Source organism: Echiichthys vipera (assembly GCF_963691815.1).
Source record: "Echiichthys vipera genome assembly, chromosome: 12".
In the NCBI taxonomy this organism is placed as follows: domain Eukaryota; kingdom Metazoa; phylum Chordata; class Actinopteri; order Perciformes; family Trachinidae; genus Echiichthys; species Echiichthys vipera.
Genome location: NC_139837.1, coordinates 3,792,625 through 3,809,452, shown reverse-complemented (window position 1 = coordinate 3,809,452; position 16,828 = coordinate 3,792,625). Strand labels below are relative to the sequence as shown.

The window sequence follows — 16,828 nt, the reverse complement described above, 5'->3', positions numbered from 1 at the left end:
CACTGACATATCACCTTCTAAAATAATAAGGTGAACTATGGTTTGTTTATGTACACATCCATCAAAAATAGAATGAACGCTTGTTTGTGTGTCCACCTGATTGATGAATGTCCAACGTTCACCCTCCTTTTAGCTTTTTTTTGGTCTCGACTTACTCCTCGGTGAAGTACCCGGCTCTTCTGTTGTTAAATATGCTGCAATGTTCACCAGCTAGTTATGGTTTGGTGTCGTGCAGGTTGTGTACAGTGGGTTCTCAGAGTTTCAGAGCCTGCTAACACCAGAATTGGGACCCTTACACCTGTAATGGTTTGTACTGTATTCATTCGGTACATAGTTATTATATAAGATGCTTGACTTGAACAGAAGAAAACCATTAACACTCCAAATAACTATAATACACATTGCGTGTATCTAACTCAAATGGAAGGGATCCCTGTCTGTCTGTTTTCTCGAGAACCGTTCATTCAGTCGACTTTGCACTTGGCAAGTGTATTGCTGAGGACCCAAGGAAGTGGAGTTTGAGTGTGAGCTCTCAAGCTCTACGGGACATATTTATTAGTAGTGCGTTATGTACACACTGTGTAGAGGTAGAAATAAACCCCATTAGATCATTTTTGCGTATCAGCACCCGCGTGAAAGCGTCTGGTTTGCAGGAGTCAGATTTCACTCATGTGAGGAGACTGACGAGACGTCGGTGGAGGATTAGACGTCAAAGTGAAAAGTAGAAGTGAAGAATCAGATGATATACATCATATATATCTGTATCATATATCGGATATTACAAATTATCAGTGTGTTTTCTTGCAAATGGAGAAAACAGACCAGAAACTGGGTTGCGAGCCAGTGGCGGAGCTCGGTGCCAATGTGGTCTAAAAGCTCAATTGATTAACACCATATTTGTATAGTTTGGTGAACATGAACACCGAAGAGAAGCAGGTAGTGCTTTGCAGCGCTCCCACGTCCTGACTCAACCCGGAAATTGCCAAAACGGGCGGTGCAGCAAGAGCTCGACTGGTAAACCAACACGGCTATGGTGTGTTTACGGTGTACTGTCGAACACCAGTGTCAACACGAGTTTATTAACTGGTGATAAAATGTCCTCACCACAGCATCCCTACACACCAATTAACTGTTAAACTGCCGGACAGCGTGTACAGCTCGCTCTGTCGATCACAACAGTACATCAAAGAACCGATGAAGAAGAAAGACCAGAGATGTTAAACTGTAGCAAACTCAAACATGTCAAGCATCGGCGATGTGACATTCAGACTCAACGCTGTTTTACTAAAGCATCGCTAGGGGATGAGACCACGGGAGTGTATGAGCCATAGGTGCAGAGTGTGAAGTTGTTTTTTTTTAAGGAAGCTGCAAGCTGCAATACCCGAGGCCGAGCTAACAGGTACCTTTTGAACGGGCGCTGCACAACGCCAGTTTTACAGTGAGTGTATCAACAGGGGATGTTAAACTGAAAAAACAAAACGCAGCCTTTGCCGTCTTCCTCTCGGTAGCTGATTGATTCGACTGCTCACTTAGGACTGGAGTTAATAAGAGATTAGCTTTCAGGTCAGCCACTTGCACTAAAAGCTGCTTTAGTGTTTCGGTGTGACTAACAACATTGAAATTCTGTCAGGGGACAAATAATAACATGGGATTAGAGAAAGAAATCCTTTTTCTGAGTCATTTCCATCATAATCCTTAATGTCTTACAATACGAAACTGGACCGATCACAACGTCAACAGACCTGTGCGGTCGTGTAAACGGACGCCTGGCTTGTTTATTTCCTGAGAAGCTTGGGACGCAGTGTTTCTGGAGTGGCTCTGGGTGCACCTGGATATTACAGTGTGTGGAAGTGAAAGAACCCACCTCTCCCTTCGAGTTATCATGAGTCACCGAGATATTGTTGGAACCATTGAGTAACCTGAAGAGGGACACAGACAAAATCAAACGAACGCAAGATCATGATCGCAGCCAAGAACAAATCTCTGTAGGAGCTGAGATCCTTGAAATGATAAAACACAGCTAGAGAAACACATGACTTACTGGTCTTCTTTGAAGTAAGTGAAGCCAACAAAGGGTAACTGGTTTCCAACAAAGGCCTTAGGTGTCGGAAAAGTCTCTACGTCGCCTTTGTCATCTTCGATCTCATCAAAATTACTGGTGTCTATGTCGCTGCTCAGCTCTGGGACCACGGGGGCAGCGGCTGAAGGATAGAGAGAGAGAGAGAGAGAAAGAGAGGAAAAAGGAAAGTGTGAATTGCTGGAAAAAGGAAGTGCTGTGTAAACAAAACTTGGAGTTTCAGCCTATTAAATCATTCTTTGTTTGTACTCTTAATACAGCTTCTGTTCCCAAAAAACCCTTGTTTAGAGTGTGAGTCACGTAAAACGGCTCATTTCATTGGTGAGGCTGCTTGTTGGACTGCAGTGGTACTGACTGTCTCTGATGGTGTCGAAGGTCCACTGGTCGTTCTTGAAGAAAGGGTGTCGCTTGATTTCCTCCACGCCGTTTCTGCCCAATCGCACCTCCCTCAAAACAAAGAGAGTGAATGAGTTGGAGTGCGATGACTAAATGCACCTTTTGTCTTCAGGTCAACCGTATCCAACAGGCAAACATGACCTATTGATACATATTCTTTTCTGAGAGCCGTTAGAAGTACATAAATGAACGCCAGGGGAAAATATACAGACTCCTCGGCTCGGCAGTGCACCTGTTTCACTCGCATGTGTGACCATAAATAGATGTGTGCGAACTGTGAAACGTATTCAGGAGCATGTGTGTGAGGTAGCATCTATGAGCTTTACTAAATCTTTGTTTGATTTTATAGTTGTTAACTAATTTAGCTCCCAGGTTACTTCAGAGCAGTGACGGACAGTTCTGTTAAGCTCGGCAGAGACAATTAACCCCCTTTGACTTTGCGCGCATGAGTGAATGAGGTGAAAACAGGCTCACGCTTCTTCAAATGCACAGCAAGTTTATTTCCTGGTAACATGCATGCCTTTGTTTATTTTTCCAGTTTGTGTTTGGAAGTCAATGCAGATGTGCTAGCCTTAATAGTGAGTCGACGGCAGTTTAGGCAATAACTGCGGTTCTCCAACATTTCCTTTAAATGCAGAGTTGTTCCTGAAGGATTTTTAATGATGTAGAAATATTAAATTAACATTGAACCATACACAGTTAAAGTATAAATGAGTACATAATCAGGCTACTAAATAAATACAGTTTGAGGCAGATATAATAACAAAACCTGTACTTTTTGCATTCAAATAAATCCAAATCAGTTTGCATGTAAATGACCTGTTGTATCCCTTTGTTAAAGCAAAAACACATTATTTGATTCACATGGTTCTTAGGAAGTAAAAAGTTAGCGTCCGAGCCCTGAACCCAGTGGTTAACATGAGCGTGCAGCTCAGTAGCATCATCATGTTATGTAATGTCTGTGTATTCCAGTACATAAAAAGTGACCCTGTGCCCCCTTCTGGCGTCATCATCACCACCAACACTGTAACTCTTTATACCTGTCAGTCAGGAAGGCACAGATGATATTCTTGGCGTCTTTGGAGATCTCCACATCATCGGGGAAGTTCAGGGAGTTCTTGTGGTCCATGATCTTACTGTAGGTTCCCACCAGAGAGTCGGCGTAGAACGGTGTATCACCTAACAGGAAATACAGCGAGTTAGCTGCAATAATCTGCACGGGAACACCGAAATCAACTGTCGTTTCTTTTACTGACACTAGAAATACGACACGATACTTCTCCGCTCGTTTTGTAAAATCACTGACTTCATTAAATGTTCACTGACCAACAAGCATCTCGAAGATGAAGACCCCTACGGACCACCAGTCACACTCTCTCCCATAATACCCGTCTCCTCCCTGGGATTTCAGCACCTCGGGAGAGATGTAGTCTGGAGTCCCGACAGCTGTATCACAGTGCACCATGCCGGTCTGCAACACAGATCCAGAAATCAACACCCTTCATGATCTCTGCTGTGTGTTTTTTGACATTATAGCCTAAAATCAGGTATTTTGTCTTAACCTAATACAATGAATACATATTAATCTGAATATCCCTATTTATTTAGTTAATCTAGTAAGGATGCCCCCTGGGCGCCTCCCTAGGGAGGTGTTCCAGGCACGTCCAGCTGGGAGGAGGCCTCGGGGAAGACCCAGGACCAGGTGGAGAGATTAGATCTCCACACTGGCCTGGGAACGCCTCAGGATCCCCCAGTTAGAGCTGGTTAATGTGGCCCGGGAAAGGGAAGTTTGGGGTCCCCTGCTAAAGCTGCAGAGATTAATTAATCTATAATTAGATGCCAAACATGAAGAGAGTATCCATATACATTATGGCACATTATGTATGTAAGCTTTAAAAAGCTCGATACTGTTTCGTTCTGAATCTCTGCAGGAGGAAACTAACATTATAGTCGTATAGTTCTCGACTTATTATATGATTTATGGACATGACCTTGATCGTGATCACATTTTTGCCAACCCTTTAATTAATGACTGAATGATGGAATTACTGACTCTCTATACCTCTGTGCCAAAGTGCATTTTTTGTTAACAGAGCCCGAAAGTCCATTTTATTTATTGTGTTGTTTTATTTTATTTACGTTTTATTTATTTAGGATATTTTTAATTTCAAATCTCAATGTCTGAATATTGCTAATAATTCAAAGTTCATCGCTCTTTGAAAGAGTTTACTTGCATTATTATTAAGTGGATTAAAATAGTCTTAAAATAACAAAAACATCATTTATTGCAATTATGTCTGGGACAATACATCGTCCAACAAAAGCCATCGTTGTGACAGGCCACATCCACTCTTTACAGCATTATCACGTACACACAATTACGTTGTGTGCAATTTTTAATAGTGTCTATAAGACGTTTCACCTCTCATCCAAGAGGCTTCATCAGTTTGTGTACGCATCTGACCAGGACCAGGATCAGGACCAGGACCAGGCCGGGACTGGACCAGGACCAGGACCCGGCTGGGACTGGTCCAACTAACTGGTGTGGAGATCCAGGTATTTAACCTCTCACAAGGCCGATGATGTCACTGGGACCCCTTGTGCTCCAAGTGCCAACGACCGTCGTTAGAGTGGCAGTCGTTTGTGGGAAGTTGGTTTGGGCGTCATTAGTGCTCTATTGAGTCTGAACGACAGTCGTTGGGGTCACAGGATGCTTTTGTGAACAGTTGTTCTTTGAGGTTAGACGGTCGTTGGCACTTGGAGCACAAAGGGTTCCAGTGACATCATCGGCCTTGTGAGAGGTTAAATACCTGGATCTCCACACCAGCTAGTTGGACCAGTCCCAGCCTGGTCCTGGTCCTGATCCTGGTCCTGGTCCTGGTCCTGGTCCTGGTCCTGGTCCAGTCCCAGCCTGGTCAGATGTGTACATGAACTGATGAAGCCTCTTGGATGAGAGGTGAAACGTCTTCCTAGACAAATAACCAAGTCTAGTTGCTTTTGACTGAAATTACTTTGAGGGTAACGACGACCTGGACAAGTGAGAACATTCACAGGCTGTCCATAAGCTGGTGTCCACAGCTCAACAGCACTATGATATGTACATTTTTTTGCTTGTAATATAAAGGTAACAGTACATTCCTTTGTCTTTAAAAGAAACACTGAAGTTTCCGCGACGGGCTACAACTCACAGTGTCCATCTTCATGCAGGTGCCGAAGTCGGCCAGCTTCAGGTGTCCGAGCCTGTCCAGCAGCATGTTGTCGGGCTTGACGTCTCGATGGATGAAGCCCATGGAGTGAATGGCGTCCAGGGCCATCACCACCTCTGCTGTGTAGAACTTGGCCCATTTCTCCGGCACGTCGTAGGTGCTGGTGAGGTTGACCAGGTCGCCTCCTGGCATGTACTCCATCACCATGTAGAGGTAGTGCTCGTCTTGGAAGGCACAGCACAACTGAACGACACAAACACTCATTACTAGAGGCAGCGACTTTAGTGTACGTCACACGCGCACGCACGATAAGCACCAACCTATTTGTCATAGCTGTACGTATTTCTGAGAGAATGCTGGAGGATGATGTTTGAATTATTACAATATGACCATGAAAAACTATTTGTACTTTTTGAAAGATTTAAAGAACTCGTCAAAATGATATTACAGTATATGGTATATCTCAACGAGCACATAACAGAGGGGCACAACATCCCATACACCATCTGCTACCTTTAAATATTGTGAATGCAAGTGTGGAAGCATCAGAAAAAAGGATCCACAGCTGAGCAGTGGATTAAAAGTTATACCTGCACAACCCAGGGACTGTTGGAGAAGGCCATGATGTCCCTTTCTTCCCAGAAGAAGGCTGAGTCTGAGCGCTTGATCATCTCAAACTTGCTCAGTAGCTTCATGGCGTAGACCTTCTGAGAGGCTTTATGCCGGACCTGAACGGCAGCGATAGACAATGGTTCAGAATGAAAAAGTCAGTTTCATGCACAAATATTCACAAAGGCTTGTGCATCATTTATAAAACAGTGTTGGGACTACATTGCATGTACGTGTAGTCTTCCAGACAGGAGCTGTACCACACAGTTCAAGCTTCATTAAGAAGGTTGACATTCAAACTGCAGGTCTGTTCATTCTTGTTTTTATTTCTTTAGTAAACTCATATTTAACCAGGTAAGACTCAGAGCGCACTCACACTGTCCTTCCGTACCGCGACCCGGACTTTAGGGTACTTGTCCCCCCCTCCCTCTCCCCCCCGCGCCCCACCCCCGTTTGTACTCACACTGCCTGGGCCAACCACTGCTTCTTGCTGTCCATACGACATCACGCCGTAACACGTCACACGCATTGATCGCGTGTGTGTGGCTTTGTTTACAAATCTTTCCATAGACCTGTGAGTTTTTGTGCGTCTTGTCGACTGTTTTTGAATCTTTTCATCCGACCAAATCTGCAGTAAACACTCCACCTCCGCATCACACCAACGTGAACCTTTCACCACCATTGTTGTTGTTGTTAAATGTCCGCGCATGGTCCCTCCTTCTATTTACATGTCCGAACAGGCAGACATAACGCTACTGCCGTAGGGCTCATGCTCGTGCTTGTACACGTGCGCACGCTCGTGCTCGTACATGTGCAAACGGCTCCGCTAAAGCCCACCTCTTTCAAGCGGGCCGTGGACGGCTGCTGGCCGCAGTCGTGCGCGGAGCGGGTGCACTCACACTGCTTAAAGGTACCTGGCTTTAGCTGAAAAAACGGTTTTGGCCCCGGCCAGAAGGACAGTGTGAGTAGGCCCTCAATGATCTCTCTTACAAAGTTGACGTGGCTGTTTAAACCCAGTGTTCCTGAACAGCTGAAGGTAAAGATTATGCTGCACTAATATTATCATTATTAGCATGATGCTCTTTGTAGGATTAGGATTTCATTAAGTGTGATTCAAATATCTCCAATAACTTCATAGAGCTGTGAAGTCCAAAAGTCATATTATTTTTTATAAAAAAGGATGGTTTCATCTAATGAAATATTTTGCTTACATCTATGTTGGTTGACGTTTAGCTTTTAAAAAACAACACACAAAAGGCAAAAGGGAGCATGCACCTGTATTAACAAGGAACCAAAGTGAGGGTTTGTTTTTGTTTTTTATGTGATGAAGTCAGAAATTAGTTCATCATTTTGAACATGGAATATCTTGACTTTGTAGTGTATTCAATTTGCAAATCATTGTATTCTGTTTTTATTTATGTTTTAAACAACGTCCCAAGTTCATGTGAATTGGGGTTTATTTAAAAAAAAGGAAATTCAGAACAGAACTACTTTTACAAAACCATGGCAGAGATTTTTGGTTTGATATATGTATTAGATATTAAAAAAACAAAACGATACTCACTAGTTGGACTTCACCAAATGCCCCTCGACCAATGACTTTAACTCTGTCAAAGTCTTCAGACTTCATCTGCAGGTCTCGAGTCTGTCCTATGACTTTCTCATCTGCGTAGAAAAGGAAGAATCACATTAATAATGTTGTGAATTTGCCAAAGCGTATGTAGGCTTTAAAAACGCCTCTCTCGTTCTCACTGACACACAAAAACTACTTACATCTGTTTAAGAAGGTTTCGATGTTCTTGTTCTTGCGTAGTGCGGGGTAGTCCAAGTCTAAGACCAGGGCGTTTATGGAGTCCTGCACAGGAGGAAAGAACAATTGATCAGGTGAAGTAAATAAAACGGCTAACATCACTATCCAGCATGGGGAAAATACTCGGAAAATAATCGATAATAAAAATTAGTATCGGATTAGACACTAACTTGCAAAAGTATCAGTGCTTTTGTCACCAACAGTGCAGCCTCCGCCTCCTACAATTGACCCGTAACATCACCCAGCAGCACTGCAGACAAAACAAGACAGAAGCCGCCGCTCGTCTCTCTAGGTGCGTTTCCACTAGGGTCGAATACCCAGAATGAGGTGGGTCTATCTTGCCGAAACACCCCTAATTTATACGCAAGTCACTAAAGACGCTAAAGACTTGCAGGGCCAGAAAACGGCCACTCAAACCCCTGAGAGAAGCTCGGTTGCTGATTGGATGTAGCTCTCAGCGGGATTCGACGCGGGGTAGTACAGACGCCACAACAACACGGCGACGCAGAGTAGGTTTTATCTAATGCTGTAGTAGAACACAGCGCAGAAAATGATCTGTGCAGCCGCATCTTTGCAAGGGCTTTGGGGCCAGGTTGGATTCTGACCTGTGGTCCTTTGTTGAGCAGATGAATGCTGGTTCATCACGTTAACAACACTGAGCTGCTTGAACACAGCTAGTGCTGCTGCTGTAGGACCTTCACTACCGCTTTTAGTAGAAAATGAACAAAGCAAAAGTACATTTGGAAGTATTTATCATACTAGGCCAACCACCAGGGAGAGGGTAAGGATGTAAACAAGCGGCTAGGGACTTATAATAAACAGCAACGTTGCCAGCGGAGCTAAGCAGCTAACGCCATCCGTCCTGTCAGTCTCACATTAAGAGCCATTAATTTAACAGGATGACACAATAACGTGTCTGAAAAGTCAACCAACAACGAGACAGAAACAGTGGCAGCTGCTTTACCATCTCTATTCAATCATCAACGATAATGTGGAGCCAAGTCACCAGAAAACAGAAGATAAACAGGACTGTAGCTGAATACATTAGCATCGACCAGATTCCTGTTTCCACTGTGGAGAAACCTGACTAACAACAACGTATACACCAACTGAATCCAAGGTTTAACCTCCTTCATGGCATCATTTCATGAACACAGACATCCCTGTAATAAAACAAACAAGAGAGTTTGAACATACAGTATTTGTCATATACCCTACAGTGTTTTCATTGATGTTTGTGTGTAGTGTTTTAATCTTTATTTCAAAAGTTCTGCCTTCATTTTTAGTAATTTTCTCCCTGCGGTATCAAAAATGGTAGCGAGTATCGGGTAATTTCCTGGTTATCGGTATAAACTTTGAAATTCTAGTATCGTGACAACCTTAAGAATAGAGGGAAGAAAGTAGAAAGTAGAATTGACAGTGTGAACCAGGACCATGTGTCCATCTTTCCCATCCGAGTGGTATCATTTTAGCGTCTTCCAAGTAGAGTAAACTCAGGTTATAACACATTCTTTGCATAGAAAAGTGTGTGTTTACCATAAAAGGTTACGTCATAATGCAAGTCATTGTGTTGAAATTAAAACATGACGACTAATCAAAGACCAAGAAGAGTTTCCTCCATTTGCACACAAGAACACAAGGAGTGATTATAAGACATATGTGAAAAGTCACAGCCTCAAGTGTTAAAATATACAGTCAAGTGTTGCACATTGCTGGATGTAAGGAATTAATGATCCCCAAAGCAATGTCAGTCAAAAGCAACTGGACTTGGTTATTTATCCAAGAGACTGAGAATGAGAGGTGAAACGTCTTCCTAGACAAATAACCAAGTCCAGTTGCTTTTGACTGAAATTGCTTTGAGGGTAACGACGACCTGGACGAATGAGAACATTCACAGGCTTAATGAGTTTACATAGTGTGAAGATCGGATGTTGCCCAAACACAGAGGAAATGTGTCATTCCTTATGTGTCATACTCAAGTTTGACTCTTAGGGCGCACTCACACTGTCCTTCCGCACCGGGTCAAAACCGTTTTTTCGGGTCAAGCCTAGTGCGTTTGACCAGTGTGAGTGCACCCGCCCTGCGCATAACTGCGGCCAGCTAGCCGTCCACGGCCCGTCTGAGAGAGGTGGGCTTTTGTAGAGCGCGTTTGCACATGTACGAGCACGAGCGTGCGCACGTGTAGGAGCACGAGGCCTACGGAGGTTCTGAGGTCATTTCCTGTGCGCCTGTTGGGACAGAAATTAGAAGGAGGGACCATGCGCGGACATTTAAAACAATGGCTGCGAAAGGTTCACGTTGGTGTGATGCGGAGGTGGAGTGTTTACTGCAGATTAGGTCGATGAAAAGATTCAAAAACAGTCGACAAGACGCACAAAAACTCTGAGGTCTATGGAAAGATTTGTAAACAAAGTGACGCATCGCGATGATGTCATCAATGCGTGTGACGTGTTACGGCGTGATGACGTATAGGCAGCAAGAAGCATTCGCGCGAGGCCCAGGTAGTGTGAGTACAAACGGGCCTGGAGGGGGGGACAAGGACCCTAAAGCCCGGGGCAAGGTGCGGATGGACAGTGTGAGTGCGCCCTTAATGACCAAGAAACTGTAGCAACAATGCCACTGAAAACAAAAGCATAATGTTCCAATTAACAAACATGAAGCAAAACCAACTTGCAAGCTACCCGATAAAGGCGGCGGCGGCGGCAGCAGCAGCAGGCTTACAAGCAAACTTAACATTACTGACCACTGACTGCATTTCTAAGGAGAGTTTATTTTATGGCTATTTTCTCACCACTGCACAGAACAAAAGCATAGCTACACATCAGTGCTACCCGCCCCAGCCTTTCATTCAACAGTGATCAACTTGACGGACTGGATAAATAAACAGCAACTACATGAGAGGAGAATAGTTTGAAGCGAAGACTTTGTTTTAAGAGAGAGAGAGAGAGAGTGAGAGAGAGAGAGAGAGAGAGAGAGCGAGAGAGAGAGAGAGAGGCAGGATGACTAATTTATCCATCAGCAGCAGCCCACTTGATTCTGTCAATGATACTCATCTGCTGACAAACGATGAACACACGGTTTGTGACCATTGAAAATAGTCCGTCTAAGGGGGGTGAACCCACCTCCACACAGTGTGTAGTCACTGGTTAAGAACTGCGTTTACCACATATGGTGCTCAAAGTACTCACCGGTAGTTTCTACATCGTTCTGCCTGAACACAACAATAAACTTGCCTCTTATAGGATATGACCAGTTTACAGGAAACAATGTGACAGCTGGAGTTATTAGCCAACACATCTGTTTCTAAATAGTAAAACGATGCTTCGTGTATCTGAGCTGAACATTTGTAATTAATTAGGGTGACTATAATGAATTACTGCAGGGTCTCCCCCTGTGTACTGCAAGCACGGTGGCCCCGCCTGGCCTAAGTTGACCCCCACTGGGACTAAGTATCTGGGGATTATTAAAAAAAATCTGTTTAAAGACGTTTTTGTAACTACAATTAAAGTGGGACGGCTCGGTTGGAAACTCAGCGTAGTCATTTTTTTTTCAGCTTTTAGCATTGACTTAATTTTCTAATTTTCTATTTTGTCTGCGATTGTGTTATTATAGAAACTACAGGGCCCTGCCTTAATGCTGCCATCATCATCTGTCGACGTCTGGACGCTCGTCAAAAAAGACACTTGCCAACGGGGCTATGAACTCTTCTGGGGGGAAACCCTGAACTTTACGTGTGCAGATCAAGTCTGTAATAAATACTGTAGTTTACATGTCCACTTCAAGAAGTAAGACAATATGGGGCAACTGTGGCTAAGTGGTAGAGTGGGTCATCCTAAATTCAAAAGATTGGCGGTTCGATTCCCACCTTCCCCGGTCCACATGTCGAAGTGTCCTTGGGCAAGACACTGAACCCCAAATAGCTCCTTGTGCTGTGCATGGGTGTGTGAATGTGATGTGAATGATTAGATTAGATGGTCTGTAGATGTCCGGTGCCATCAGTGTGAATGTCTGTGTGAACGGGTGAATGTGACAAACACTGTGAAAGCGTCTTGAGTAGTCAGAAGACTAGAAAGGCGCTTTATAAGTACAAGTCCATTTACCATTTACCAATAATCGGGCAACCAAAACAGACTTCATGTAAAAGGTTAACAAGTCAAAAATATGAATTAAATCATCAATAAATAAAAATTCCAAAAATGACTGAGGCCCTGTGGTCAAGGAGAACGAGATATGTGCACTTGAAGATGAAGATAATGTTACAGAAGCATGGTGTCTGAACTTCCAAGTAGTGTTAGCCAGCTAGCTAATGTTAGCTTGCCGGCTAAAACCCTTTAGCTACTGTTTCGAGGGTTTATACAGTGATGCTACAGCAGTAGCTAACCTCACACACACACTTTTAAACTCCCTTTCTAATCATTTAATTAATAATATCATTCACTGATGATATGATGATATTCAGTTATATTGTGTTTTTTACTTCATTTCAGTTTTAAGTCTCCATATCAATGTAAGTGGTGTAGTAAGTGGCTTTATACTCGTGTGTGTGTGTGTGTGTGTGTGTGTGTGTGTGTGTGTGTGTGTGTGTGCGTGTGTGTCGCAGCGGTGTGAACAGGAACAGCGGCTGGAAACTAGACTGCAGCATTGCTACAGCACGTTAGGGCGACTGAACACGAGCCGACTGTTTGTAACATTCAGTCATTTAATAACGGAGACAGTTTGACCCTGGGCAATGTAGGGAAACTATTAAATAAGCAAAAGACAGACTGATGCAAACCCCTAATTGTTACAGTGTGTTACAATACGGAAGTCATCTATCAACTTTTGTCAGCTTCGCATTCCTGAACAGTCAATGAGGAGATGTTTGAAACACTGTTCCAAGCCAAACGTTATAACAGAGAACACAAGAGCGCCACTCTGACCCAGTGGTCTACACTGGTTTCTTTCAAACTTCACTCGTCTTTTCTTCTTTTTCCCCATCATAACAGTGCGAGACAGGATGACACAATCATTTAATGTTTCCCTCACATCCTTTGCACTCATTTTTTCGCTCCACTTTGCCCTTTTCTGCTGCTCTCCCTTTGTCTTATCTGCCTATCCCCCTGCTCTCTGCATCGTTGTCAGCTCGGCCGCAGCCAGTCTGCGGCGAGCTGCGCACTCCGTTTCATCATCTCGTTTTAACTTCCCCATTAAAGGACTGACCTCACACAAAACTACTATTTAAGGGAAAAAAATACACACGCCGAGGGGGGTGGAGAGGGGTTGCCGAGTGCGTGTGCACGTACACATTGTACACGCACAAGGATCTCCCTACGAGCACAGCAATACAGGAAATGATCCACCCCACCCCAGGGCTGGCAGATAATTTCACTGTGTCATGAAGCCAGTCCCTGTGTGCAAGTCATTTCCTCTCAGGCAGCATTCTTTGCTACTGCGGCTCTGCATTCGTCTGCGGCCTAAAGTTTAATTTACACATGCATGGCAGCTACAGGTATGACAACGCATCCAATGCAGCCAATGCATTATACACTAGACACGCATATGCAGGCCAAAACATCTGCAACGGAAAGTACGTGCATAGCCACAGTTTGAATCAACACCCAATCGTTTTGTGACTTTACTCGCTGATTCATGCACATTGCAGGTTGGTGATGTCTTCGTGATTCACTGTGGTCAGTTTTAAAGATGAAGCTGCTGCGGCGGGCGCATTACCGAAACTCTGCGGTTGTGTCAAACTACAGGAGAAATAAAACATGCAACTAACCACAGGTGATAAACTGGTTCCACTTAGTCTAACTTCTTGTTATAAATTCACTTAGACGATTTTTAGGTGTCAGATTTTGAAGTGTGATTTCACATTTCCTCCAAAAACGTATTTCTAGTCGGCAATGAGGAAGAAGGAGTGTGTTAAACGTGTTACCGCACATTACATCTTGACTGGCATCTAAGGAGCAGGAGCGCAACCAGGACAGCAATGATAGAACTTATTTTCATAATGTTACAGGCCTCAAATACGAGTCGGCCAATGTCCGAAGGGGCGGCGGTTCGGTCCCCGCCCTGCCCTACTTGTCGTGGTCGTTGTGTCCTTGGGCAAGACACTTCACCCACCTTGCCTCGTGTGAATGTGTCTGACTGCTGTATTCTTGAGGAGGTGGTCGGAGTGGTCGGAGGGGTCGGTGGGGTGGGAGGGGCCGATTGTTCGCCACGCTTCCGTCAGTCTGCCCCAGGGCAGCTGTGACTACTGCGTAGTTTACCACCACCGTGTGTGTCTGTGTGAATGAATGGAACCTGGACTCTGTAAAGCGCCTTGAACACTGAGAAAGGCGCTATATAAATCAAAGCCATGATAATAATAATAATAAATACATTATGCATTTACTCTCCAATGTTTCTTTTAAATAGTAAACACTGAAGTTTCATTAAGGTCTTTGCTTTTGTGACAAATCAATGCCTGTGTAGTTATTAAGTAATTGATTGATTTATGGCTGTCAACATGTGAACACATGGTGTCATAGCAACTTAGTATCCAGTCCAAACCACTGCAGCCTTAGGTTTCAGGCTGAAATATATCCAATACCGGTGAAAATCAAACAACAGCTGCAAATAAGTAAAACCATGAAATGTTTCAGGGCTCTGGGAGTGAACAAACGGGGGCTGCTGCCTACTTTCAGAAGAGAAACACGTCTATCTGTCCCTCACCTCGGTGATCAGTGATCTCAGGCAAAAAGTTTGATCGTTTGGCCGAGGCAGACCAGTCGGGCACAGCTGGCACAGGTCAAAGGTCACATGGAGAGTTGATGTACCTGAGGTGTGGACGGAAACAATGCACGAAGCAAGAACCGATCAAAGGTCACTGAATAGTTCAAAAGTGTTAAGTGGTTTGTGAGGAAAATGTCACTGCTCCTCACATTATCCACTATTAATCAACCATGTCCGTCCAGTTACAGTGTAAGGTGGGAGATGCTACAATCCCCAAAAGAGCCACAAGCAAGAATGGCAGGTAGAGGAAGTTTGTGCTGCTGATAAAAGGGTTTAAAGTAGGAAATCTCTAAGGTCGCACTCACACTGTCCATCCGTACTGTGCCCAAACAGGTTTTATGGGGAAAGCCTAGTTTGTTTGACCAGTGCAACCGTACCACCCCTAGCTGCGGCACGCTTGCCGGCCACGGATCGTTTGGGAGAGGTGGGCTTTTGTCAAGCGTGTTTGCACATGTAAGAGCACGAGCGTGCGCACGTGTACGAGCATGACGCCTACGACGACTCTGACGTCATTTTATGTGCGCCTGTTGGGACGTAGAAAAAAGAAGGAGGGACCATGCGCGGACATTTAAAACAATGGCGGTGAAAGGTTCACGTTGGTGTGATGCGGAGGTGGAGTGTTTACTGCAGATTTGGTCGATGAAAAGATTCAAAAACAGTCGACAAGACGCACAAAAACTCCGAGGTCTACGGAAAGATCTGGAAACAAAGCGACGCAGCGAAATTATGTCAATTAAAGCGTGTGACGTGTTACGGCGTGATGACGTATAGGCAGCAAGAAGCATTCGCCGAGGCCCAGGTAGTGTGAGTACAAACGGGCCTGGAGGGGGGGACAAGGACCCTAAAGCACGGGGCACGGGACAGACGGGCAGTGTGAGTGCGCCCTAAGGCAGAGGGGATTCTGTTTTCCAGATTTCCAACTTTGGACATGAAAAAAGATGACGAACGTTCGTCGACAGTTGCAACGAGGAACACAAAGTAAACACTCTGTTGCAACGCTTGGACTCACTGCAGGCAAACATTCCCTATCTGCAAACTGGACCTCTTGGTGACATATTATTCCTCTCTCTGTCATTCCTACATCTCTCCATTAAACAAGATGAATCAAGTGTGGAGGAAGGATAAATAAATAAATACGTGTTGCCCTGGTGATGGCGAGAGGCGCCCGTGGCTCTGCAGTGAAGTAGTGAAATGATGTTAGTGGACCTTTATCAAAATGCACTTCAGAACTGCTTGGCGTACTTGGATCGAGGCTTCAACTAAGCCCGTTTGTAGCTTGTGATTACATGTTCTGCTTTTGAAAATGTTTGAAAATGCCTTTTTAAATGCTTATTCAACCGCATTAGAAGATATTTTAAGACATCATGATGTGCAGAGACCCTGTAGGTGATACATATAATAAGCTGTTTAGTGCACGGGCTACCACAAGAGAAATGGCTGCACGCAGCTCTTTCCATTTGCTTCCATTAGCGGCACCGTAAAAAATGCCAACAAGACTCTGGAGGACATTTCTCGGCTCCTCGGTTGAAGCGTCTATTTATAAAATATAAATAACTGACAAGTGTCTGGGGAAGTGTAAAGCTGGGGATCAACAATTTAAACTTTAATGCATCTGACATTATCTGGCCCTCGACCAGACAAACATACCCTTCCTTCCGCGTCCACACTTATGTTGGCGTCACTTATATCAAAGGGAAGGGGTTTTTTTGGACAATGACTCTAAATAATTACAAACCATTATGTCAGAGTTTGACATACAGGACCAGGACGCTTCCCTGTACAATTTACAGTAATGTCGTTCCCAGCTGATAGGAGCATTATCCGTCCACTTAGGCTTATCAGTAGGAGTTGTTATGTATCTATTAGATAGCACTTCAGCATTTTATCTCTGCTATACTGTAATCCAGCCAATGGGTTATGGCCGGTTGCCTAGCAACTCCTGCAAAATACAAAGAGTTGAAACCAGTTGAAGCT

At 44.2% G+C, this 16,828-nt stretch overlaps 1 protein-coding gene across 1 annotated transcript in view; it reads right to left on the bottom strand.

Annotated features, from left to right (window-relative positions):
* The window catches only part of rock2a (rho-associated, coiled-coil containing protein kinase 2a), a 50,931-nt gene that overhangs the window by 16,934 nt on the left and 17,169 nt on the right, over positions 1-16,828 (bottom strand). Inside the window, exons 2-10 of the mRNA XM_083924048.1 lie at positions 8,062-8,143; positions 7,853-7,953; positions 6,270-6,407; positions 5,662-5,922; positions 3,800-3,944; positions 3,514-3,652; positions 2,433-2,524; positions 2,042-2,201; positions 1,865-1,919 (exon numbers count right to left, since the gene is read on the bottom strand). Of these exons, the coding sequence (XP_083780174.1) occupies positions 1,865-1,919; positions 2,042-2,201; positions 2,433-2,524; positions 3,514-3,652; positions 3,800-3,944; positions 5,662-5,922; positions 6,270-6,407; positions 7,853-7,953; positions 8,062-8,143 (1,173 nt within the window). The remainder of the gene's footprint in view (positions 1-1,864; positions 1,920-2,041; positions 2,202-2,432; positions 2,525-3,513; positions 3,653-3,799; positions 3,945-5,661; positions 5,923-6,269; positions 6,408-7,852; positions 7,954-8,061; positions 8,144-16,828) is intronic.